The sequence below is a fragment of the Heloderma suspectum genome, chromosome 3 (assembly GCF_057233095.1).
Source record: "Heloderma suspectum isolate Gila_16-S chromosome 3, 16-S_ref, whole genome shotgun sequence".
Classification (NCBI taxonomy): Eukaryota; Metazoa; Chordata; class Lepidosauria; order Squamata; family Helodermatidae; genus Heloderma; species Heloderma suspectum.
The window spans coordinates 181,849,379-181,876,897 of record NC_139460.1 but is presented as its reverse complement, the minus strand read 5'-3'; the positions used below and the strand labels follow the sequence as shown (position 1 = coordinate 181,876,897).

The 27,519-nt window shown below is 44.2% G+C and overlaps 1 protein-coding gene across 2 annotated transcripts in view; it reads left to right on the top strand.

Annotated features, from left to right (window-relative positions):
• The window catches only part of SORBS1 (sorbin and SH3 domain containing 1), a 328,324-nt gene that overhangs the window by 171,149 nt on the left and 129,656 nt on the right, over positions 1-27,519 (top strand). For both annotated transcript variants that reach the window (XM_084845126.1, XM_084845127.1), the window contains exons 9-10: positions 8,919-8,948; positions 24,397-24,548. In XM_084845126.1, the coding sequence (XP_084701252.1) occupies positions 8,919-8,948; positions 24,397-24,548 (182 nt within the window). The remainder of the gene's footprint in view (positions 1-8,918; positions 8,949-24,396; positions 24,549-27,519) is intronic.

Genomic DNA, 27,519 nt, shown 5'->3' with positions numbered 1-27,519 from the left:
TGGAGGGGAAACAAAGATGTCTTCTCTTACTGTCGCACTCAGCCTGGAGCAAATGGCCATTATACAAGTTGCTGCTGCTGCGTACAGGAGGAGTTTTGGAGGAGTTTTGGAGGGTCACCCCCCCCACACACCATTGGGCAACCCCCCTATTCACTTCGCTGCCACCATAAAAATGACACCTCCTTGTTTAATATACCCCTAAAGTAGCTGGCCATTAGGCATGAGACAAAAGGATCAGAGGTGAAAGGAAAGTAAACAAAGATGAATAGTATTTTGTTAAAAGAGAATGAAACAAGAAAGCTTTTTATTTAGGGTTGTTGTTACTTTAAGAACAAGGTTTCTTATTTTGTTACTGTTACCGCCAGTCAGACGGTACATTTCCTAACCATCACCAAACTTAAGCCAAGTCCCCTATCAAGCTCCATCCTGGGAAACATTCAGGCCTGGCCATGAGGATTTGATATTCCAGTAAGGGACCTTGACTTCAACCTGAGACCTTTAATGATGGTTTACCAAATCTCTCCTGAAGTCTTCAATCTGGTCCAGCAGCTGCTCTGTCTTCAGACTTCCACCAACTGTTATCCAGGCCTCAGCTGTTCCTGAAGGCTGCTTTTGGAGTCTTCCTCTCTGCATTTGCTGGCTTTCTTCTGCCTTGCCTGCTTTTAGCTTGGCTTCCCAGTCTGGCTGCTGCTGTCTTCCTCAGTCTCTCAGCCTCTCCTGAAGACACTCTTCCACTGCCAATCTTCCCTGGTGACACTTTCAGATGAACTTCTTCCAGACAAACTCCCCTGATGCCTGTCAACAGCTCCTTATATTTGCTCCTGGCAGAACCCTCCAGCCAATAAGCTTTGGTGTGGTCCACATTCCATCACACCAGCTCTGCTCAGACTCAGGACCAGTAGGCATCTTTAGAATGTTTAGCTGTCCCCCAATCAGATTGTACCAATTACAATTGAACCTTCCTATACGTAAGACAGAAAACTGGCCTCATATTCCTCTCTCAGTGCTAACAGTAACTCCATCAGCACAGTAGGTTTACATTGTATCTCCTCTGGCTCAAGCCTCAGGTAAAAGACATAATTTTTTCTCTTGTACTGTTTATCTATCTAAAATTATGTCCAGGCCTTCTTTAAGAGTGGAATCCTCTCAAGGTGGTAACCGCTTCATCATCAGTGCTTGAAACAAAATGTAGCAGTTGAACGTGTTAAACTTTTACCTCACAAGAAGTCTTCACAGGAGTATATTTATTTAGAGTATTTTTATCATGCTAATGAGCTAAAAAGGTTCCTGGAACAGCTTACAGGTGATCAGTAACACAAGACAGTATCTGCCTGCAGGCTTACAACCTAAAAAGACACATCACACAAAGAACAGGGGATGGGAAGGGAAGAGCAAAAAATTAAGGACTGGTGGAATGGACCTGCTTCCCTTCCCTCTGTATAGCCTGCTGGAATGGCTTCTGGTAGACCTGATGTGAAAATTAGAGCCAAGAGGACACTGTACTCAGATCCTGGATTCATCTTCAGTGTCCATTGAATGCCGGTTTGCCAGGGCTGATGAAAATTTGTTATTAAAGTATTACTGTGGTTGTGCAGTGATAGAGGTATCTCCTTAACAGGAATTAATGCAAACTTCGTATATCCATTTATCTATATTTAGGCAAAGCTACTGAACTGGTTGCTGGGAAAAACACTCAGAAGCCGACAAGTCAGAAACTAGTATTCTGAAACTGGAGTACAGTTAGGTTGCTGTGCATACCATTTAATTAACAGTCATACCTTATCCTGGCTAAATAATTAGTTTTGGGACTGTGTGGCAGAATTTTGTTTATTTGTTACTGAGTGGTGAAACATAGTCAAGATGGATTATTGTGGGAAATAGTCTCCAGCCCAGAAGGAAGGAGACTAGAAGCCATGGGGAAGGGTTTGCCTTCCCCTACTCCATCCACAAACTAAAAAGCTGACCCAAATCAGAAGCCAATTTCTAATTCTTCCTTAAGAAGTGGTGGTGCTGGTTTGTGTCTGTGTGTGTGTGTGGCAAGCAAGAGAGATGGGGAGAGGGAGGGAGCTGGCATAGCATATTAACAAGAGACTGATCTATACATTGGGAAGTCCCTGTTCTCGGTTTGGTGTGAAGGAGGCATCCAAGGGTGGGTTGTGTCCTCCTGCTGCCCAGGAAAAGCAGGGATCATGTGACCTAGATTTCAATAACCCAGTGTTGCAAGATTCCACCCCAGTTCTTTTCCTGTCTTCACCCAGGACAGAGCTTCTACTTTACTAGCTTTCTTATCCTGTCCATTCATTTTTCTCTTCAGCTATTACTCTTTCCTATTCTCTTTATTGTTTATAAAACAAATTTCCATGTTTGTTCTTACTCTTTGCTTCTCCTTTTTCTTTTTGCCTGGGCTATGGCTCCAGCTTCTAAGCCTGAAAAGAATGATTCAGCATATGTGTATTCTAAAAGGCAAGAACAAGACAGCCACTTTGGCCCCTACTGGACCTCCTACTGTGAGCTCCCACAGTGCCAAGGTCCGTGTGTCTGTGGAGCAGCCAGAGGGCACCCACCTTCCCTTGGGGCCCATTCGTGCTGGCTGTGGCCACCATCAAGACTCCCAAGATACTTCCCACCATCATAAAGCTCAGAACAAGTCAGGACCTGCATATCATGGAAGATCAGGGAGGAAATATAGGTCTTTATCCCACATCTGTAACACGAGACCCTCTTTTGGGAACACAACCAGGAGGGTGCTATTTCACCCATGTCCTACTTCTGGGTTTCCCACAAGCAGCTGGTTGGCCACTGTGAACAGAACGCTGGACTAGATGGACCCTTGGTCTGATCCAGCAGGGCTCTTCTTATGTTCTTATGCTTTTCATTCTGAAATGAAGCACCATTTTTGGAGAATAAATAAAGTTGCATTGCCGAACTTGGCCATCAGATGGTAATGCAAGGTTAAGCTGCATTCTAAACATTGCTTGTAACCAGAGATAATTCCATTATTTCCTCTCAGTCTACTTTAAGGCACAATTCAAACCAAAAGTTCTCTCAAGATGTTGGGTCATCTTCCTCTTAGAGATCTGAGTGAGAGACCATCTGAGTTAGTCCTTAAAAAGGCTCACAAGCTGGCAGACCTGGCTCTATTTCATCCTCTCTCTTTTTGGCCAGATCTTCCCTTTTATGGGTGGAAGACCTTGCCCAGTATAAGTACCTGAATTTGGCTACTAAAGCTAGTAAAATCAGCAACTTTCATATCGAATGCCTCTCTGGACTTTGTTCAGTACTCTGCCAGGGCTGTAGCTCTCATTATAGTGGCCAGATTTTCCATTTGGCTTGGCCACAGGAACATGGATGCTGTCTCTCCCTGCAGTCTAGCCACTGTGCCTTTCAAGGAGAGGAGAGGAAGAAATTAAAAATATGCTTGTCAAGACCAAGGACAAGCATATAGTTATGCCTCCTCCCAAAAGAAGGAAGACAAGAGACAACCCAGACATGGTTTTCTTTCATTTTGCATGAATAATTCCCCCTTTCATCCCAGAGATTACAGAGGCAATATACTCCCTTCTGGGCTCAGATCAGACCAGCTTCTAGAACCCAGGGCTCTGTCCCTGCCAGATGCAGATCCATTCAGCCCACTGAAGGGGGACATCCAGTTCTGATGCTGCCGCCCCCTGCCACTCATGGGAGGAAGGCTGCAATTGTTCAACAAGCCTGAACTGTTCAACAAGTTCTCAACAGACCTTAGGGTATTAAGAACAGCCAGGGAAGGCTCTCTCATGGAATGTCAATCAGTCCTAAGGGAAACATTCCAACCATCTCCAACCTCCAGCTCACAGACAAAGAAATCTATTAAGCCACCAAGCATCCCTTAGAGATAGGGCCATATAACCTGCCCTCCCTGGGGAAAGATTTACTCAGGGTGCATAGCTGACTAGGGCATGCTCGGAATTGTAGGACTTCTTTCTGTCTAAACATGCATAGGATTGCACCCTCAATCTTCTTTGTCATGCTAAAGAAGAGTGGAGACTGAAGGCCATCCTAGATTTAAAGTAAATCAATGAGTTTGTGACATATTGCAAATTTTTGATGGAGACCCTGAACATAATCGGAGAGGCCCTGCATCCAAGAGAATTCCTCTTATCCATAGATCTAAAGGAAGCTTATTTTGACTACCTTCTTTGGATTAGCTTCTGTTCTATACATGTTGACGAACTTGGGGCACAAACCTATGGCCCCTAATCAGGGGCTAGATGGCCATAGAATAGGTCGGTTCCCAGGAAACAACCTCGGAGCCTGCACTCCGAGGCTGGTTCCGAGAACCGACCTCCATTCCCTCCAGCACTGCCTCATAGGCAGCATGGAACAGCCTTGTGCTCGGCCCTTGGAAGAGGACCATGGCGTGCAAAAATGGGGTGTTCCTGCGGCCTGCCGGGGAGGGTGGAAGTGCCATTCTGACACTTCCTATGTGTCATCCAACGTACGCCCCCTGCTCTGACTTCCCGTAGCTAGACAGCCGAAATCGGCTGTCAAACCGCGAATGCAGGGCGGCTGAAGCGTGGAGGGGACGATCCCCTCTGCTTCTCCTGCCCTGCATTGGATAGGTGGTCGCCTTTGAGTTCAGAGGAGGCTGCCTAGCCCGCTAGGATTGTGCCTTCCATTATGTCCATAGTTGCTCACCTTTGCCTTCAATGCATTTGTATATAGTGGGCAACTTCAGGAGTTCCAGGGGCAATCCCCACATCCCCTGTAGGCGGCCAGCTGCACGGCCATATATATGAGAGAAAAAATGGCATCTGGAGCACTACAGAGTGCCAAAAAAGTAAAATCAAGCTTGTTGACCTTTTTGACTCTCCGTAGTGGTCCAGATACCAAGTTCTCTTAACAACAGAATCACTTCTATTACACAGCTTTGTCCTTCTGGTTATCTTCAGCACTGCAAAGCATTGTACAGGGATTTATAGTTGCGGATCCCTGTTCTGTCTCCAACAGTATGGCTTCCTGGTAAACAGGCAGAAAAGGCACTTCTGTCCCTTCAGAAAGATCTAATACCTAGAAGCAATATAGAGTCACAATGTCCTGCTCTGGCTGAATCAGATTCAGCACTAGGACAAATTATGGGGTAATCTAAAACAAACATCAAGAAAGCAGGCAAACGGTCAAGTACAAAGGTTTCAGTCCAGTACTGCATCAGGCTAAAGCAGGAGTGGTCAAGCAATGGTCAAAGCACAGTATTACCAGTCAAGCAGGTGGCTTCCAGAAGAGAGGTCTGAGACATAGCCAAGGTCAAACATAAATAAGCAGTCATATGCAATACAATACAGGCAGGAGTCCAAAACAAAGATCAGTAGTACAGAGGTTCAATCGCTAGGTCAGGAAAACAAGGCACTAAACTGGTAAATGATGTCATTCCAGCAATGGCTAGTCTGAAATTGAGGGCTTATATAGACAGAGCTTCCTGAGCCCCATGCAGGGCTCAGCTGCAGTACATTACAGGCCCTCTAGCAAACATCCTAATCAGAAGGAGAGCCTTACTCCTGAGAAGTCCTTTCCTGCTGAGGAGCCCTCCTTTGCAATTGAGCACTACTTCTCAAAGGAGCTCTACTGGCTGGCTTCTTGAAGCAACAACACTCTTGGGCGCTAGGTGGTTGCCCAGACTCTGCCTCAGAGGCAGAACACCCTTCTGCCTGGCAGAAATCCCCTCCTCAGGGGTGATGACCCACAGTCAACTCCCCTGAGGGCATGAGTGGCTTCTTAGCATTGCTTGTATCTGGGAGCTCTAGATCCTCCTCAGAGGAGGATTCATAAAATCATAGAATAGTAGGGTTGGAAGGGACCCACAAGGCCATCGAGTCCAACCCCCTGCTGAGTGCAGGAATGCAAGTCAGAGCATCCCTGACAGATGGCTGTCCAGCCTCATCTTGAATGCCTCCAGTGTGGGAGAGCCCGCTACCTCCCCAGGTAATTGGTTCCACTGTCGTATTGCTCTAACAGTCAGGAAGTTTTTCCTGATGTTCAGCCAGAATCTGGCTTCTGTAACTTGAGTCCATTCTTCCGTGTCCTGCATTCTGGGATGATCGAGAAGAGATTCTGGCCTTCCTCTCTGTGACACCCTTTCAAGTACTTGAAGAGCGCTATCTTCCCTCAGTCTTCTCTTCCCAAGGCTAAACATGCCCAGTTCTTTCAGTCTCTCTTCATAGGGCATTGTTTCCAGTTCCCTGATCATCTTTGTTTCCCCCCTCTGGACCCTCTCCAGCTTGTCTGCATCCTTCTTAAAGTGCAGTGCCCAGACCTGGACACAGTACTAGTACTTCCCGGGATTTGGAAGCAATGCTTCTATTAATATAGCCCAAAATAGCATTTGACTTTTTTGCAGCCCCATCACATTGTTGGCTCATCTTCAGCTTGTGATCTACAACAATTCCAAGATCCTTCTCACTTGTAGCGTTGTTGAGCCACGTATCCCCTATCTTGTAACTGTGCATTTGGTTTCTGTTTCCGAGGTGCAGAACTTGGCATTTATCCCTATTAAATTTCATTCTGTTGTTTTCAGCCCAGCACTCCAGTCTATCCAGATCACTTTGAATTTTGTTTCTGTCTTCCCACCCAATTTTTTGTCATCTGCAAATTTTATCAGCACCACCTCCTCCAAGTCATTAATAAAAATGTTGAAGAGCACTGGGCCCAGGACTGAGCCCTGCAGTACCCCACTCGTTACTTCAAGCAGGGAATCAGGCATCATCTCCCCCTCCAAAGAGAATATAGAATTTATGGCAGGACATCAGACCGCTCAGACACCGCTAGTCAGAAGATCTGATATCACTGGCTTTCATTAGATCTTTCATTAGCCTGCCTGGAGATCGTTCCATGGGCATGTCCACATTTCCATCCATCCCAGTGTCTTGTTCTGCCCCTCCAAAAGTAGCACAAGAAACTGCTGAACAGCCCCAAAGTGAGGATATCCTTTCTATGGGGGCTTAACATATGCCATCTCCACAGGGGATGCCCATCCAGGATTCCCCCCAGAGTCACAGTTACCAAGGATAAAAAAACTATCAAGATGGTAGTTCACTGTCCAAGGCAAGTGGTCCAGGGCATCTGGCCCAGCATAGAAATGTATATGCCATGTTTGTATGTATTTCTCCTCATATACTCATCTTTGTACACACTTTTGCCTAATATATTTTTTTGCAAGCACTTTCCCTTATATTTTGAGTGCATTTTTGTATGCATTTTTCATTTAGAGAACTGCAATGCAAAATCCAGAGAAGTGTGAATACCGAAGGACAGTTGCATTCTGGTTTGCATATTGATTTGGGAAATGTGAATTTGGTAAGGACATATCAAAATGTGAACTGAAAAAACTTTTTCCCGATCCCTAGAAGCATAAATTGATCAGAACTCAGGGTAGTTGCTCAAGCCCTAAGGCAGGTGTGGGAAACTGTTTATGGTCTGGGGGCCAGATTCCCCCTGGACATCCCCATGGACATACCATCCTCAAAGCACTGACAAATGGCCTTTGAACCTTTAAAGTCAATACTCCTAAAGATGCTTTCCCTAAAAGTAGCATTTCTCAAGGCCATCACAATGACCAGAAGAATTCCAGAAGTGGGCAGCGCTATCAGGGGCACAGTCATCCTGCATGGACCCTTCTTTCGTTCCTAAGATGAACTCTCTATTCCACAGGTCTCAAGAACTCATCTTACCTTCCTTTTGCCCCAAGCTGTCTCACCCCTCCAAGAGGAGCTGGCATAAGTGCACAGAGATTCATAGACACATCTCCCACTCCCTGCTCATTGCTTAGCTTTAGCACATCCCAGTCTTGGATGTCTCCTTCACACCAAATGGAGAACAGTACACTGGGCACTTACCATGAATGTTCCTTCTAGTTTGGTGTGAAAGAGGCATCCAATTCATATCATAGACATTAAGTGGCTGATATACCTTGCAGGTAAGTAAGGTCTCACTACCTGCTAGCACCCTCACACCTCATCCACTTTGTGCTAGGTTCCCCTTTATGCCTCTTCCACTTGGGCTAGCTTCAACTGCAGGGAGGCAGCTCCTCCTTCATACTTTTGTGCTGATGCTTGCAGCAGACTTCTCAGGTCATTCTTGTCTCTGAATGCATGGCCATGGGACAGAACTGAGGTGGAATCTGAAGACACTGGACCTAGTATTGAAGTCTAGGTCACATGATCCTTGCCTTTCCTGGGCAGTAGGAGGACACAACCCACTCATGGATGCCTCCATCTCACCAAACCAGAAGAAACCTTCACGGTAAGTGCCCAATGTTCCAATTTGAATCTTGCAGCTGCCCATTAACTCACTAAGTTCCCCAGGCAAGTCATTCTCTCTATCAGCCTTAACCCCCTCCCCCCATCTGCAATATGGGATATGGGGCTTATAACACTGGTGACCTTACACAGTTGGTGTAAAAGATGACAAGATAATGGGTTGTTATCCAATGGGTTGTATCCGATATTAGTCTAACTGAAATCCTATTCATTTCAATGGGTTTAGTCTAAGTAGGACTAACATTGGATACAACCCAATGTCTGTGAAAAACTTTGAATAGCCTAAAGCATATTATAACTGTTGATAATAAACTTAGTGCTTAGAAATGTTACAGGCTTTGATATTGTTACTTCCTGAACAGTGTTGTACTAACTAGAAATTCTTGTATGTATTATAACTTGTCTCACTCAAATATGCAAGCACATTACTTTAGGACCATTGTTCAGCACTGCTATTTTGAAAGGGGACAGAGTTGGACATTTGTTTGCTTTGGTGGAAAGATCATGTGTGTAGGATCAGATACTCCCCTGACATTATGTTCAGCATGTGTTTTTTGTGCCTATCAAGATCACTGCAGGTGTTGAGGGCATTCAACCATTTATTGTCTGTTATTTTCTCCTCTCTCACAGAACAGCAAAAAAGGCTTAGTAGCCTCACAGGTAGGATGCCCAAAATATCGCCACTCACTTTCTTGCTATTGTCTCTGCTGTTGATTCAGATGAAGAAGACACTGCTTTGTTATCTAGTAGAGTACCTTTAGTGAATCCACAAATGAAGAGCTACAACAGCTGAAGAGCTAGAGAAATTATAGTCAATTCAGTGACTGTGAAGGATCCTAGAGTCTCTTAAGTCTGGAAGGGGCATACATATTCCTTAAGACTGCCTTAGATGTACTGGATACAAACAGGCAGGCTATAATCATAGTAATAAATAAATAGTAATCATTATGTCTGACAGCTGCTTAGTGCCCCACCACTAAAAAAGGGCTAGAGATACCCCCATATATTCCAAGCTCACTAGCAATTAGCACATGCATAATAGCACAACCCACACCGGCCCGAGACAGTTCCTGGGAAGGGCTCTTAAACTAGAGCAAAGCAGTGGGTCCTATGTACATTGCTGCAGATACCAACCTGATATTTAAGGAGAAAAATGGAAGGTATTTCGACATGACACTCAATTGGAGGGAAAGGTATTTATCTCCGTGTATATAAATTCCCTTTTAGTGCCATTTCAGCTAGGGACCATCACCATATCCTGTGGTAGCGAATGCCATAAATCATTTAATATGTTGAAGAAGTATTTTCTCTGTTTGGTGTGGGAGGTATCCAAGATGGGTTATCTCCTCTTATTTGTTCAGAAGGCAGGAAATCATGTGACTGCTTTTTGTCCTATATCCTCTCCTAGGAAATTCCTCCCCAGTTCTTCCCTGCCTTCACTCAGGAGTAGATGTAAAAATCTCTCCTCACTCCTGTTGAGGTTTTTTTTTCTTCAAGCTCCTTCTTTTCCTCAAGGAAAATTCATTACCTGCTTTTTCTTCCTCTTATTTTTAGAACCTTCTAATATCTCTTTTTAAACTCCTGTTTCTCTTTCCCCCCTCTTCTTTCTTCCCTAGCCTCCCTTTCCTCTTAGCACCAGCAGGGAAACGTCTGCTGACCAAATCTGCAAAGAAGAAAACACACTGGATTACAGTCATGAGACAAAGAGACTATTATCATCTCTGAGCCAAGCTACCAAGGAAACTGCTGCCATGAGTTTTCCCAGTGCATGCATGCAAATACCCAAGGAGCTGTCAGAGCTTGCATCTCCAATTGCTTTGGAGCCCACTCAGCTCTGCAGAAGCCGCCCCAGGGATGCTGAGACCCCTCTACCTCCAGTGCATGCAACCAATTTCAAGCAAAAAAGGCAGCACTCATGCTCAGGCTCTTCCTTCATCCCGCCAAAATGGTTCAACTATGCTCTGCTTATCCTGTGGAAATTGAAAGCATCCCTCTTACATGCCACCAGATGGCAGCAAAGAGGAATGGAGGCAGCTCTTGTACTTCCAAATAGCTGTAAACAAAGCAACATTAATTTTTTCCCAACAGTGTTTTTCCCTCCAGTTTTCTCATCAGGTGAAAGCTTTCCCTTGGCGCCCCATCCTCCACAAATGCTGCAGCTTTTCCTGCATTCCATTTATCTTTAAAAAATAAAGGAGGCAATTATCAGTGACATTACTGATGAGCTGCAGGATAAAGGGGACAAGTGCTCCCATAAACAGGATAGGGATTTCTCCATCTTTGGTTCCTCCCCCTCTCTGCCTCCCAGATTTAAAGGGGTTCTAAGACCAGATTTAAATCTAGACATCTAATCTTGGTTTTTACATTCCTCTGAAGAATCTGGCAATGAAATGAATCCTCTAATCCACATAACTTTACCCTTGGGGAAAACATTGTTTAAATCATGGGGAAGGCTCAGATAAGGGTCACATTTTGGAGACTGAGTCCATTAGATTTACTAATGCCTCTCTTCCCAGTTAAGCCTTGAAACTTTCTTTCTCCTTCTGATAAGAGGATATGGAATGAGGTGTGGGCAGAAAGTAGATCTCCAGATGTTTGGGACTTCAACTCCCAGAAGCCCCTGCCAGCATGTCCAATGGTCAGGAATGCTGGGAGTTGAAATCTAAAACACCTGGAGATCTACTTTCTGCCCACCCCTGCCCTAGAGGAATCACTGACCTCTAGACTGTTACATAACAATGACATCTGCTTCCCAAGGCTATGTCTTCCGTAAGTTTACAGTCACCCAGCCAGGAAACTATGCCACCAGTAACCAGAGACACTTCAGTCCTCCCAGAGCATCTCATAGGGTTGTGCACTTTCCTGAATCATTCAGTGAGATAGTTAAATCAAAAAGGTCTGCACCACTAACTAGTTAGAAAGCTAACAATATAAATCAGGGACATTGCACGCTAACACAATCAGCAACGCACACCTTAGCGCCCCCCCCCCCAGTTCATGCTCCAGTTGCTGCTCTTCTTCAGGAACCATTGTTCCAAAGGTTGGAGGCACATGAAAAGTGCTTGGACCTGGAACTAGGAAGAAATCACAAAACAGTGGCCCTTGCCCTCAGGGTGGCTTCATCCCCTACCTTTTTTGCAAGAGCCTCTCCCATGGTTGTAGGACTTGACTCAAGACCTTACTCTGCTTTCTAAGGCTTCCACTTTATAGCAGATGCCAAGGCTCAACTTAATCCATTTCTCTGACAGAGCCACCAGCATAGTGGATAGCTGCTCCCTGCAGCTTAGTCAGTGGGACATAGATACTGCCTCTATATCCAGTCTGGTTTCTCTTCCATTCTTAGTAATCCTACCTGTGTTACGATCCTGTTTTAGGGTGAAGATGGCTCTCGGATCTGTTGTTTTTTTTCCCCCATAGACCTCACAGCATGCTCCCATATCCCACCAACCACCACAGATTTCTCAGGTTCTCTTAACAACAGAATCACTTCCATTACAGAGCTTTGTCCTTCAGGCTATCTTCAGCACTGAGAAGTCTCACAAAATTAATGATTTTTTCTAGCTGCACACCTTCATCTTAAAAGGGTCCATATATATACACATATCTGGATGCCCTGCTGATCTGCGCTCAGCCAAACAGTATATCCACCTTACCATGAGATTCTTACAGAGGCATGGTTTCCTGGTGAATTGGCAAAAGAGCCATCTGCACTCCTCATACAATACCTAGGGGCCACCAGTTCAGGATTCATCTTTCTCTCCAGGGAAACAACACAGAAGATCCTGACACACATCATATCCCTTTTGTCTCACAGAATAGTAGGCCTGATGACACTAGCTCACATCCTAGGTCTTAAGATTTTGCATATTTAAATATATCCTTGGACACTTTCCCACTTCCAGCCTCTTCGATGGTTCCAGAATGACATAGCCAGTTGACATTCCAGAATGACATTGCCAATGAACACTATCAGAAGCTCCCCCTAACATCTGAGATGAAGCAGTCACTTAAATGGTTGTTCAACCTTACCAAGGGAGTTTCCCTGAGGGATTCCCTCAGAGTCCTAATAGCAGCAGATGCCAGCCTCTCAGGTTGGGGAGCCCACTGTCACAGCCAAGTAGTTAAAGGAACCTGGACAAGCCAGGTAGCTAGCACAATATGAACTCTCTAGAACTTTTTTCACATGATGGCAGACTGGTTAAGCTATTAATCCTTGATTCAGGAAACTGAAGTCTCAGGCAGTCCACTTGGACTCACTTGGACAGTGATTCACTTGGACAGTGATGACAGTTTAGTCTCCCTATAGTAGACTTCTTTGCCTCCCCTATAAATCTCAAAATCCCAAGGTTCTCCCAGACAGAGAGAGCAGAAGGCACAGATGTGCTGACATCAACCTGCGTGCCTTCCCCCTGCCTCCCCCTGCAAAGGTACTACATGAATCTGGACAGAGAATTTTATTGTTTTAAACTGTTTTATTGTATGTTGTACATCGCCCAGAGTGGCTGGGTGACCAGCCAGATGGGCGATTAATAAATTTAATAATAAATACTGGCCAAGGACACCCTGGTTCCCTGAAAAGGTCCATCTGGCAATCAAGATAAAAGGAATGATCTTCCACCCAGCTCCAGCATGGCTATGCCTAGCCACATAGAAACTGAAAGGAGAGTCTTTTAAATCTTGTTTACGCAATAGAGATAATGGTCACCCTCCTTGTCTCCAGGATGCAATGCACCGTCTACATCTATTAAGTTTCTGGGAAGGCCTTCACCAGATGGTGGAAATGGAAAAAAGATTAATCACAGGAAGGCCGGCCTCAAGAGCTTCTAGACTTCCCTCAGTTAGGCCTGCACCTAGGTTTTAAGCCAAACACCTAAAAAAGACAGTTATCTGCCCTTTCATCAGCACTCTCCAAATGGGATTCTGCCACTCAGCTCTCACCGACTCATTAAGAGATTCTTCTAAGGGGCATTATTACTTAGTCCACCAACAGTATATATATTCCCCTCCTGGAAGCTGTACACCATCCTTATAAGCCTTACCAAAGCATCTCTTGTGAATCTTTAAAAACAGTGTCTGAGACTGTTGTTCAAGATACTTTCCTCTCTAGCCATAACTTCAACCAGAAGAGTATCAGAACAACAAGGTGGTCAGGAGATTGGACCCTTTCTGCACTCCAAAAATTATCTCCCTGTGCTTACTGGTCATAGGAGCTCATCCTACCATCTTCTGTCCTAAACCTTCTCCTCCGACTGGGCATACCTGGCACAGTTAGACATATGCAGAACAGTTGACATTTCATTCAGTCCATAGCTTCATTCAGACAGTCAAATAATCTCTGCTCTTTTCACTCCCAACTAGGTGGGAAAGGTGTTTAGTGCCACAGTAGTTTGACAAATTAAGGTCTGAACTGGCTCAGCTTATGAAACACCGCATATTCCACTCCCTCCTAATATCACAGCTCTCTTAACCAGGGCAGCAGCCACTTCAGCATTTCTTTGAACATATGCACCAATTGCAGAAATTAACAGAGCCACCACTTGATCCGTGGTTAGCACATTCACTAGACACTATAAGCTTGACATGCATGCTTTCCCTGAGGTGGCCACAGTGAGGAGAGTGCTACAGCATATTTTTTCTCCTTCATAGAACAGACACTTAACCCACCCAGGACCTTATGTAGCACCTTAGACACCTCCCACACCAAACAGAGAACAGAGCATTGGTGCTTACTGTGAAGGTTCTTTTTCTGGTTTGGTGTGCAGAGATATGCAAGACCACACCCTCACTAACAGTCAGTGGCTGTCTGATCCATGGATCCAGGCCTGAAGGCCGACTGGGGGTGTCATATAACATTGCATCACAAGAGGCTCTCATCAGTTCAGTCACAGCTCACTTTGTGCTTTATTCTTTTACTGTGTACTTTTTTCTACTTCAGGCTAGTCCCTGAACAGAACTGGGGAAGAGCTTCCTAGAAGAGTGTATAGTACAAACACTAAGTTATATGATTAAGAACATAAGAGCCATGCTGGATCAGACCAAGGACCCATCTAGCCTAGCACTCTGTTCACACAGCGGCCAGATGGGAAACCCACAAGCAGGACATGAGTGCAACAGCACCCTCCCACCCATGTTCCGCAGTAACTGGTGTACCTAGGCTTACTGCATCTGATACTGGAGGTAGCATATAGGCATCAGGACTAGTACCCATTGATAGCCTTCTCATCCAGGAATTTATCTAACCCCCTTTTATAGCCATCCAAAGTGGTGGCCATGGTAGTGAATTCCATAGTTTGACAATGCACTGTGTGAAGAAGAACTTCCTTTTATCAGTTCTGAATCTCCCACCAATCAGCTTCATGGGATGAACCCAGGTTCCAGTATTATGCGGGAGAAAAATGTCTCCCTGTCCACATTCTCCACACCATGCATAATTTTGTACATCTCTATCACCTCTCCCTTACTCACCGTTTTTCCAAGCTAAACAATCCCAGCTGCTTTAACCTTTCCTCATAGGAGAGATGCTCCAGCCCCTTGATCATTTTAGTTGCCTTTTTCTGCACTTTTTCCAGCTCTACAGTATCTTTTTTTAGGTGCGGTGACCAGAGCTGTACACATTATTCTAAGTGTGGTTGCACCATAAATTTATATAAGGGCAGTATCTGACCAAGGAGGAGGAGATAATCCATTTTGTATACCTCCACACTCCAAACCAGAAGAAACGGTCACAGTAAGCACCTGTGTTCTTTTCTATTGCCAATCAATTTCTCTGGATGATCCTGAAAAAACATCTCTCTATCCACTTTCTCCACACCATGCACAACCTTTATCATGTTCTCCACTTCACTTGTCTTCGTTTTCCAAACTAAAAATCCCTAAACTCTTTTTCCTCATAAGGAAAGTGGTCCAAACCCCTCATCATTTTGATTTCCCTTTGTGTACCTTTTCCAGTATCCTTTTTGAGATGTGGGCAATCATAACTGGAACAATATTCCAAATGTGGCCTCACCGTAGATTTGTATAAGAGCATTACAGTACTGGCAGTTTCATTTTCACCTTTCCCAATAATCCTTAGCATGTAATTTGCACAAAGCCAATATTTCCCAAACCCTCTGTTGTGATTAGGCACCAGCAGTTCATACCTCATCACTATTAGGATTTTTTTGGCCCAAAGCACATCATTTTAGACATTGAACCTGATATGCCATTTTGTTGCCCATTCACCCAATTTGGAAAGATCCTTTGAAGCTCTTCACAAGACATTTTGGTTTATACCATCCTGACAAATATGGCGTCATGTACAAACCTGGCCACTTTCCGGTTCATCTCAAATTCCACACCAGTTTTGAACAAGTTAAAGAGCACACTTCTTTAAGGGAATCCACTTCTTTCTTCCATGCATTGTGAGATGTGCCAATTTACTCCTACTGAGGGTGCAATCCCAGCCAAATAGGCGGCCGCCTCCGAACTCGGAGGTGACCGCCTATCCAAAGCACGGCAGGAGAAACACGGAGGGGATCGTTCCCTCCGTGCTTCTCCTGCCCTGCATTTTTGGCTAGACAGCTGATTATGGCTGTGTAGCCATGGGAGGGCGCAGCAAGGGAGGAGGCTGCTGTACGACACACTGGATGTGTCGTACAAGCATTTCCGCCCTCCCTGCCCTGGAACGCCCCCAGACATGCCCCTTTTCGGCCACTCTGCTCTCCTTTTGCCAGTGCGGAGGACGGGGCTGTTCTGTGCTGCCTCCGAGGCAGTGCGGAAGTGGGGGAGTTCGGTTCTCCGGGAACTGACCTCAGAGCACAGGCTGCAAGGTTGGTTCCTGGAAAACAAGATATCCTATGGCTGTCTAGCTGCTGTCTAACGGCCACAGGATTGCTCCCTCCGCGATGTAGGAGAATTCTGTTTTGGGGACAAAATCTTGCCAGATTTTACCAGTTCAGTCCTAGCAGATTTTGTTCCATTTCCCCCTACTGGCGTTGACTCAATCTGAGTTGGCCCAATATGAGATTTTGGTGTTAATTTTAAATGGCAGCAGCAATTTGCGCAAATGGGATTGTGCATTTCAAAAAAAGTGGTTTCCATGATTTGCACAAATGGGATCATGGGATTTTTAAATTTATTTTTCTGGTCTTTAAATTTGCACAAATGGGATTGCATATGTGTTTGTGTCTGTTTCAGGTGTTTAAATTTGCTCAAATGGGTTCATAATGTTTTTTTTTTAATTTATCAGTGGTCTCCACTGATGGCCATATGTCTCTGTATTTAATGTGTGCAGAAGAATACGAACATTTCCAGAATTAGGGGAAAAACGTCTCCACTACAGTCCACCACTGCTTATTGGAACGGAAACATTGCGAAACCCCATCAGGCTTAAACGCAATGGAATTCCCAGTGTCACAAATCCCTCCTCCTCTCTGCTTCCTGTTTTTTAACCATTCATTCAACTATAAAAGAGCCCATCCTCTTATCCCATGACTGCTAAGGGGGAAATTAGACATGACTTAGTAATCGCATTTAGCTATGGTGTGCAAGATGTATATCTGTATCTAGCACAGGGAGGTGAGCTGGGCCAAGACTGTGGTCTGCGGAGGAGGCGCTTTAAGCCTTTACCCCTGCTGCAGTCCCAATTGGAATTGCCCCCCACCCCCACATATACAGACACCTGCTCTCTGCAATAGGAGAAAAGCAATAGGATAAAACCTTGACATTTTGTCTCTTTTTCCCATGATTGAAACATGTATTTTACTCTGCCAGTGTGACAATTAAATATCACCCCTTATTATAAAGGTTTCTCTTTGGCTGCCTCTCTGATTTCATCAAGATCACCTTCTTGATGTTCTCGTTATTAAGATTACCCTCAGCATTTTGGTTAGGGGGCAATAATATGTCCCCAGTACTAAGTTACATCTTGGCCTAGGTCTCTTTAACTGGCCGCCTTGTCCTTCTGTAACGTCACTGCCAAGTTCTACCATATCCCCATTTGGATGACTGGGATGAGTCGATCCATTTGGATGCTCCCCAGCACCTGTCAGCTTTCCCTGCCCTCTCAGAGATCAGTTTAAAAGCTGCTCTGCAATCTTTTTTATGTTAAGCGCCAGCAGAGTGAATCCTTTTTGTACAGGTTTAGCTTATCCCAAAATGTTCTCCAGTGCCTAATAAAGCCAAACCTTTCCTCCTGAAACCATTGTCTCATCCTAAGGCTATCGATGGCTACTAGCCCTGATCCCCTTCATGGATCACTGCCTTGTTGTGGTGAAGGGGCTTGCGTAACTCAGTGAAGCCATAAGCTATGCCGTGCAGGGCCACCCAAGATGGACAGGTCATGGCAGAGAGTTCTGACAAAATGTGGTCCACTGGAGAAGGAAATGGCAACCCACTCCAGTATTCTTGCCAAGAAAACCCCATGGAACGTATCACAAGGCTAAAAGAGATGACGCCGGAAGATGAGCCCCTCAGGTCGGAAGGTGTCCAATATACTATTGGGGCAGAGCAGAAGGAATTTCCAAGTAGTGCCAGAAAGAGTGAAGCGGCGGGGCCAAAGCCGAAAGGACATTCAGCTGTGGATGTGTCTGGTGGTGAAAAGAAAATCCGATGCTGTAAAGAACAATATTGTTGAGGAACCTGGAATGTCACATCAATGAATCAAGGTAAGCTGGAGGTGGTCAAACATGAGATGGCAAGATTGAACATCGACATCTTGGGAATCAGCCAACTAAAATGGACAGGCATGGGCGAATTTAATTCAGGTGACCATCATATCTACTACTGTGGGCAAGAATCCCTTAGAAGAAATGGAGTAGCACTCATAGTCAACAAAAGGGTGGGAAAAGCAGTACTGGGGTACAATCTCAAAAACGATAGAATGATCTCAGTACGAATCCAAGGCAAACCACTCAACATCACAGTAATTCAAGTCTATACCCCAACCACTGATGCCGAAGAAGCTGAGGTTGATCGGTTCTATGAAGACCTACAACACCTTCTAGAACTAACACCAAAAAAAGATGTCCTCTTCATCATAGGGGATTGGAATGCTAAAGTAGGAAGTCAAGAAATCACCGGGATAACAGGCAGGCATGGCCTTGGTGTACAAAATGAAGCAGGACAAAAGCTAATAGAGTTTTGCCAAGAGAACATGCTGATCATAGCAAACACTCTTTTCCAACAGCACAAGAGACGACTCTACACATGGACATCACCAGATGGTCAATATCGAAATCAGATCGATTATGTCCTTTGTAGCCAAAGATGGAGAAGCTCTATACAGTCAGTCAAAACAAGACCTGGAGCTGACTGTGGCTCAGATCATGAGCTTCTTGTTGCAAAATTTCGGCTTAAATTGAAGAACGTAGGGAAAACCACTAAACCATTCAGGTATGACCTAAATCATATCCCTTATGAATATACAGTGGAGGTGAGGAATAGATTTCAGGGATTAGACCTGATAGACAGAGTGCCTGAGGAACTATGGACGGAGGTCCGTAACATTATTCAGGAGGCAGCAACGGAATCCATCCCAAAGAAAAAGAAATGCAAGAAAGCCAAGTGGCTGTCTGATGAGGCTTTACAAGTAGCTGAGGAAAGAAGGGAAGCGAAAAGCAAGGGAGAAAGGGGAAGATATATCCAACTGAATGCAGAGTTCCAGAGAATAGCAAGGAGAGACAAGAAGGCCTTCTTAAATGAACAATGCAAAGAAATCGAGGAAAACAACAGAATGGGAAAGACTAGAGATCTTTTCAAGAAAATTGGAGATCTCAAGGGAACGTTTTGTGCCAAGACGGGCATGATAAAGGACAAAGAAGGCAGGGACCTAACAGAAGCAGATGAGATTAAGAAGAGGTGGCAAGAATACACAGAAGAACTATACAGGAAAGATCTGAATGTCCCTGATAGCCAGGAGAGTGCAGTCACTCAACTTGAGCCAGACATCCTCGAGAGTGAAGTCAAGTGGGCCTTAGGAAGCATTAGTAACAACAAAGCTAGCGGAGATGACAGTATTCCAGCGGAGCTATTTAAAATCCTAAAAGATGATGCTGTTAAAGTGCTGCATTCAATATGCCAACAAATTTGGAACACTCAACAATGGCCGCAAGATTGGAAAAGGTCAGTTTACATTCCAATTCCAAAGAAGGGCAGTGCCAAAGAGTGTTCAAACTACCGCACAATTGCACTCATTTCACATGCCAGCAAGGTGATGCTCAAAATCCTACAAGCTAGGCTTCAGCAGTATGCGAACCGAGAACTACTGGAAGTACAAGCTGGGTTTCAAAGAGGCAGAGGAACTAGAGATCAAATCGCCACCTTTCGCTGGATCATGGAGAAAGCAAGAGAATTCCAGAAAAACGCCTATTTCTGCTTCATTGACTACGCTAAAGCCTTTGATTGTGTGGATCACAACAAACTCTGGCAAATTCTTAAAGTGATGGGAATACCAGACCACCTTACCTGTCTCCTGAGAAACCTGTACGAGGGTCAAGAAGCAACAGTAAGAACCAGACATGGAACAACCGATTGGTTCAAAATTGGGAAAGGAGTACGACAAGGCTGCATATTGTCACCCTGCTTATTTAACTTATATGCAGAGTACATCATGAGAAACGCCGGGTTGGATGAATCACAGGTGGGAATTAAGATTGCTGGGAGAATTGTCAACAACCTCCGATATGCAGACGATACCACCCTAATGGCAGAAAGCGAAGAGGATCTCAAGAGCCTCTTGTTGAGGGTGAAAGAGGAGAGTGCAAAAGCTGGTTTGAAACTCAACATTAAAAAAACGAAGATCGTGGCATCTGGCCCCATCACTTCCTGGCATATAGAAGGGGAAGAAATGGAAGCAGTGACAGATTTTACTTTCCGGGGCTCCAAGATCACCGCAGACGGTGACTGTAGCCATGAAATTAAAAGACGCTTGCTCCTTGGGAGGAAAGCTATGGCAAACCTAGACAGCATTGTAAGAAACAGAGACATCACCTTGCCGACAAAGGTCCATCTAATCAAAGCTATGTTTTTCCCAGTAGTAATGTATGGCTGTGAGAGCTGGACTATAAGGAAGGCTGAGCGCCGAAGAATTGATGCTTTCGAACTGTGGTGCTGGAGAAGACTCTTACGAGTCCCCTGGACTGCAAGGAGGTCAAATCAGTCCATCCTAAAGGAAATCAACCCTGGGTGCTCATTGGAAGGACAGATACTGAAGCTGAAGCTCAAATATTTTGGCCACCTAATGCGAAGAGAAAACTCTCTGGAAAAGACCCTGATGCTGGGAAAGACTGAAGGCAAAAGGAGAAGGGGACGGCAGACGATGAGATGGCTAGATAGTATCACCGATGCAATGAATATGAACGAGCACACTCCGGGAGAGAGCGCAGGACAGGAAGGCCTGGTGTGCTATATGGTCCATGGGGTCACGAAGAGTCGGACACGACTGAACGACTGAACAACAACAAGAACTAGCCCTTATGGCTATATGCCACCTTCAGAATCAGAGGCAGTATGATGTACACCAGTTGCTGGGGAACATGGACAGGAGGGTGCTGTGGGTTTCCCATGGGTAGCTGGTTGGTCACTGTGTGAACGGAATGCTGGACTAGATGGATCTCGGTCTGATCCAGCATGGCTCTTTTTATGTTCATATTCACACATTGAGACCCCTCAGCTTCACCTCTCTTATTGGTCCTGCATGTGGAACAGGTAATATTTCTGAGAATTCTGCCTTGGAATCAAGCACCTAGCAATCTGTTGTTTCTTCTTCCAGGACTATATGACTATATTTCTCTGTCATGGTGATGATATCCCTTAGTTGAGTAAGGATGTCTCTCTCAGCATTTTAGCAGCTATAAGGGCTCTGTTCTTTGTTTCTTTTCTAATATTCCACTTCCTCCTTGGCTTTAAGTGGCTCCTTAAGTGGGTGTGTAGTGTTTGTCAAAGCATTTTCCTGGATGTTATTCCAATCTGTCTGCTTCTTGTAGCTAGACCTCAGCCATTGTGGTGCAGCGGATTCATTTTATGAAATAGAATGTCATTCTCTTTCTCAGACACTCAGAAGCTCACTGAGCTGTCTGGGACTGCTGAGATAGTGCACAAGATCTTCATGACATGAGGGAAATGGTTTGGGTACCAAGTTTCCAAAGTCATAATGAGCATAATTCCACACAATATTATCCTAACTGAGACCTATCCAGATTAGGTTCTGAAACCTTTCTCTCTAATATGATGAGTTAGTTGCTGTTTTTGAGGGCAAGTATGGGAAATGGTGCACCATCTCCTTCCATTATCATAGTATGTAGGTGTTGGGCTAGCAAGCTTCTATGTTCATCTTTGTCCATCTGTCACTTTGTCCATCTGACACTTTGGGAGTCATGAAAACCTACAGGCTAATTCCGCCCCCCACTCCGCACTGCCTTAATTGGGTCAGCAGAAGACTCCACCATCTACATATGCCTTGCTGAGCTACTCTCAGTACATTAGTTTCATTAGTCTCGCAGTATGTAATTGTGTTTATGTGGAGTTTTTATGTGGGCGTTTCTTCCTTGAGCCCTCTTCCAATGGGGGGGCTGCTGCCTTTTAACTGCTGCAAAATAATACAAAGACAACATTGCCTGAAATTCACTTTGAAACTTATCTTACAGAATCAGAACTCACCTATCTTTTTCTGCTCACAAGTTACTTTGGCTTCTTGAGTCTAATCCACAGCTGTCCTTTATAGCTGCTCTGATTAAAGAATGTCACAGAGCTCATACAGTCACCTAGTGTCCTCTGCTACTAGGGTGTGGTGTCTAGTTGATGCCTTCAATATGGTATTAGAAATCCCAATGTAAAACATTGGAACCCAGTGAATTATTTGCTTCTGTCAAGGTGTTTTCTTTTTGAGATGAACTTCGCACCCACCCCACAAAAAACTCTTGGGGATTCTCCCAGTCCTAATGGAAGAATTCTTTGATATGGTCCCAGCTGGATTTTTGCTAAGATCTTTAATTTCAACACAGTCTCTTTGCAGCCCCTGTACATACTGTACACTGATGACTCCCAGCACTATTTCTCTGTAACATCTGAATCAGGGAAGGCTATGCAAGCCTTGGACTGGTGCCTGGATGTATTGGTGGGCTGGATGAGGGCCAATAAGCTAAGCCTGAATCCTGGCAAGATGGAGGCTCTGTGGGTGAGTGGCTCCCGTGTCTGGAAACTGGGTCAATTGCCTGCTCTGGATGGGGTTATGTTCCCACTGAAGGAGCGGCTGTGAAGTCTGAGGTTGATAATTGATCCAGTACTGTCATTGGAGGCACATGTGACTTCAATGGCTAGGAGTATTTCTTACCAGCTCTGGCAGTTATAGCCATTCCTGGACAGGGATAGCTTGACCACTATAGTCCGTGCACTGGTAACCTCAAAATTGGATTACTTCAATGCAGTTTACATGGGGCTGCCCTTAATGCTGGTCCGGAAGCTTCAGCTGGTGCAGAATGCTACAGCCAGTTGAGTAACAGGAGTGGCTTATCACCAGCATATTACACCTATGCTGGGGGAAATGACTGCCAGGTTTAAGTTTTGGGTACTCGTTTACAAAGCCCTAAAGAACTTAGGACCAGGATACTTAAGAGATCACCTGATCTCCCACCGGCCTGCTCAGTTGCTGCACTCATCGGAAGACACCCTCCTGGTAGTACCCAAGATTCAGAGGTTTGGTCCACCGTGGCTCAGAATAGGGCCTTTAGTGTTGTAGCACCCACTCTCTGGAACTCCCTCCCACTACACATTAGGCAGGTGCCAGTCCTTCTGGGTTTTCGGTGCCTACTAAAAGCATAACTATTCTAGCAGGCATTCTCAGGAAGGTAATCTTGAACTCTGTATGAAGACTTGTTTTTGTACATTGCTTAGAAATTTCTTTAAGTTTTCACAAATATTATTAAATAAATAGATGCTCATAGATTGACTGCTTTCTAGAATTTTCCCTGATATCCATGTCAGGCTGACTGAGCTATAGTTTATTGAATCCACCTTTTTCTCATTCTTGGAGATGGGAACATTTGCCTGTCTCCAGTCTTCCAGCACATCGCTGGTACTCCAGGAATTCTCAAAGATTACATACAGTGGCTCTGAAATTACACCTGCAAGCTCCTTCCTGGTCTTCTTTTTCTGGTTTGCATTTAAAAAAATAAATTCTCATTTTTGTCACACCTATCATGCTTCCTAGATTAGGCCAGCTGCTCCATTAATAAGTTTTGATGTAAATTTGGAAAAATCCCCAGGCTAAATAGCGCAGTATTAGCACAATCTTTCTATGTTAATTTCCAGCATTTTCAAGACATCCCCTTCAATTGTCAGTCATATAATGGTTTTAATAACAAGATCACATTCAAAACCTGAAAATCAGTATTTTTATTTATTTAAAACATTTATATTCCTGCCCTTCATGAAACTGGTTCCAGGGCAATTTATAGAGATATATTTAGAAGATTAAAATTAAGAGTATTAAACTAAATGGCTCTATCCTGGATTTGCTCAGGGTACTCTGTGACTGATGCTGGTTCCTTCTGCATGAGACTTGCCATGCACTGTTTTAATTTTCCATTCAAACCCATACAGTACTGGTTTGCTTTGGGTATTACAACTGTGTGCATGATTTTAGTAACTGGTCCTGTGTCTTTCTCCAGTGCATGCTATACTGTGAATGCAGAGTTACTGCTAATTGGCAGATCTTTGATGAGGCAAACTGTAATATCCTACATCCTTCTCCCTCTTGAAATTCTTCAAGATAATTTGTCAGAGATGGAGCTTAAAGGATGCCATAGTGTAGCACTACATTATGCATATAACATCAGGGTAGCTAACAAGCTGTGAATTCCTTGCTAGATTGTGTAGTGGTTTTGAGGGCCAAGGTTTAGCCTTGTTTGTGGATCAGTGAATAGGGTCAAATCTGAGACTTAAACAAAGTTATATATGCATGGGCTGTTTCCTTCTCTAAAATTCCTTGCTTATTCAGTCATATTGTAAATTACGTTGTTGTCTTGATTGAAACAATCAGACTCCTCATCTTTCGCTAAGGTTCTGGAGTGATTTGAGTTCGGAATTCCATAATCAAGATAGATGCTGACAAACATACTGCTTTTGTTTACAGAGCCAGTGTCGGATGCACCAGTAGATTACATACCTAGCCAAGAAAAAATGAACCAAAACAAGAAGAAAGTGATGGAGGAACAGAAAAGAATTGTTAAGAGTCCACAGTACATGGCTGATTCCTCACTGGATGACATAGGCATTCCATTAAGGGTAAGGAAATTATCTATATTTTCATGTTGCATCATTTCAGTTATTTCAGTTGGTTTAATTTGCGTCATCATTTTAAATCATAGTGTAGTGCCATGACTGTGTATACTACAATGAACTGTATGGTAGCCAGATTGTGTAAAATATTATGCGCTTAAATAAACTTGAAGTTCCAAACATATCCCTTGGAATCAGAATAAAAGGAGAGGGGACTCAAGAAATAATTGTACAAGAAATAATTGATACAAGAAAAAAATTGTATTATATATTTTATGAAATCTATATTATAATTTCTACCCTGGTTTCTCAGTTGTGCCCCATTATATTCAAGAAAGATTGTTCAGCCCCTCTTCACACATGCTTTTGGGGTTTCTCCCATTCCTCTCTGGCTGCCAAGGGCTGCAAGCCACCTTGAGAACTATGATCAGTAGGTGGAATGTAAATATTTAAATAAATTAGAGATGGCACCTTGTGTGGCATGGAGTTGATTTAATAATATTTGTGTGAGATTGATTGGTGCATGGGTCCAGTTGGATTGGTTTAGTCATGCTCTAAGTCTGACTGAGTCATATTCAGAGTTGGAATTTCCCCGCAGCTCATGTTGGGGGGTCATTGCTAGATTCTTAAAAGATCCAGGGCACAGGTCCATAACACAAATTTGCATGCATATATATGTATGTCTAAGCACGCCTCTTATATATATATACATATATATGGGTGCGGTGGGGATAGGGGGGTGCTTGCAGTGTGCTTGCATGTGTGTACAGATTACATACACAAGAAGTGTGCACTGACCCCCCCCCCCTTCAACTCAGACCCCGATTCAGCGTTTTGGAAAACATCCCACTTCTGCTCGGGCCAATTTGTAGTTAGACCACTTCAGCTCAGCACCAAACCTGAGTCAAGGTTTGGAAAAATTAGTCTTTATGCTTCCTGTTGACTAACATAGGAAATTAGAAAGAAACTTTAACTTTTTTCTCTTGGTCAGAACTGGATGGCAATTTCAGGCAAAGTAGCCCTATAGAAGGGGATTACACTTGCCCAATGTCAGAAAAATAGGTGCAGGGTTTATATTTTGATTTTATTTTAAAGGGAACTGCCAATAACATTTTTATTCCTTGGAAGAATTGGATAAAGATTTCAGGATTCATTGCCCCATCAGAGGAGCTCATGTCTGCCAAATTTCAGAATGCTAGCCACAAGGGTTTTTATGCAAGGGTGGCCTTGACATTTTGAGGTCTCCAAAAGAGGACACACTTATCTCCCTATTTTCCTTGTGGACCATTGTTCTGAATACAAACAGCCAAGAGTAAGAAACCAGCAAAGTTTCAGAAGGATAGGTGCAACAGTTCATGTGGAAGGGGAGTTCTCCAATTTGGGGGAGGGAGTGATTTGTTTTCCCTTCCCCAATAGTTTTTGGGTAAATTTGTATGAAAATGCACAACTCATTAGAGGTGTCCCCCAGGCAAGAAACCTGCAAAGTTTCTGAAGGATATACATGCACGCAAATTTAGAATTACCAGAATTTATTTACATTTCACCAATGTTAGCAGCAGGGGAACATGGGTAGGAAGGTGCTATTGCACTCATGTCCTGCTTGTGGGTTTCCATGGGCATCTGTTTGGCCACTGTGTGAACAGAATTCTGGACTAGATGGACCTTGGTCTGATGCAGCATGGCTCTTCTTATGTTCTTAAATATAGAGTGCCTCTGAGCATATCCAGAATGCTTTTCTTTCACCACTGAGCACTTACATTCTTCCCCTACCAATTCTATTCCACTCCATGCAACCATCCCTTCTCATCCTACCATCCTCCAGCGACGCTCCATAAAAACAGATGTGTTGTTTTGTGCAACTCCCCTCTATCTCCTTCTTGTTATACTCAAGCTCTCATTGTATCTTCCTCCCCATAACTTCATTTGTGCCAAGACTTTGCCAGGATTCAGCCAATGAGTCTGTTTTCAAAACTAGGGCTAAGTTATGGAGAAACTCTGAACATGTTGGACTCAATGGCCTTGTAGGCCCCATCCAACCCTACTATTCTATGATTCTATGTACTAAGTGCCTTTCCCTCACCAGAGTTCATACACACACAGACCCCACACACAAAACACACAAATGACAAAACACGCATAGAACAGAGCTGAAAGGATAGTCAGTTCATTAGACAGAATTGGGTAGGCACTGTGTTAAGCCTGCAGTACCGTGCGCATAACTCAGGACTTATGTCTGAGTAAACATGCAGAACTTCAGGGTGCAAACCTCCCTGCAAATGTAACCTGTGCTGGAACATAAACATAATGGGGCTTTTCAGTAGGCATACATAGGATTGCATAAATGAGCAATATTCATCTCCCCTCCACTTAAAAAACAAACCCAAAATGCCTATTTTTAATTAAAGCTTTGTGTTCAGAGGAACACAGGAAGCTGCCTTATACTGAGTCAGACCCTGGGTCCTTCTAGCTCAGTATTGCTGACACTGACTGGCAGCAGCGGCTCTCCAGGGTTTCAGGCAGGATTCTCTCCTAGCCCCACCTGGAGATGCTGGGGACTGAACATGAGACCTTCTACACACCAAGTATGTGCTCTGCCACTGAGCTGCAGCCCTTCCTATTGCTGGATAATGGCAACTGACAGACAGAACAGCCCCATATTTGTTTCTCTGCAACCACGTGAACCCACTTTTCTCCAAGACTTAAGTGAGGAGGAGGAGAAAAACCAGCCCTCTTGTCTGTTTGTATCAAGTCAAATGTAGTTCAGAACTTCTCTTGCCCACTGAAGATAATTCTCCTTAAGAATTCCCCCAGATATGCTCTGGGTGTATTAAAGGAGAGAAAGAAAGAACAGGATAGGGGAGGAAAGAAGAATGGTGATGTGAAAAGTGTGTGTGTTGGGGGGGGGGGTAGAGAGAATTCCCTAAGCCTAGTGGCTCCTTTCAGAGAGGCAGTACTTCAGAGGAATCTAGGAGGCTGT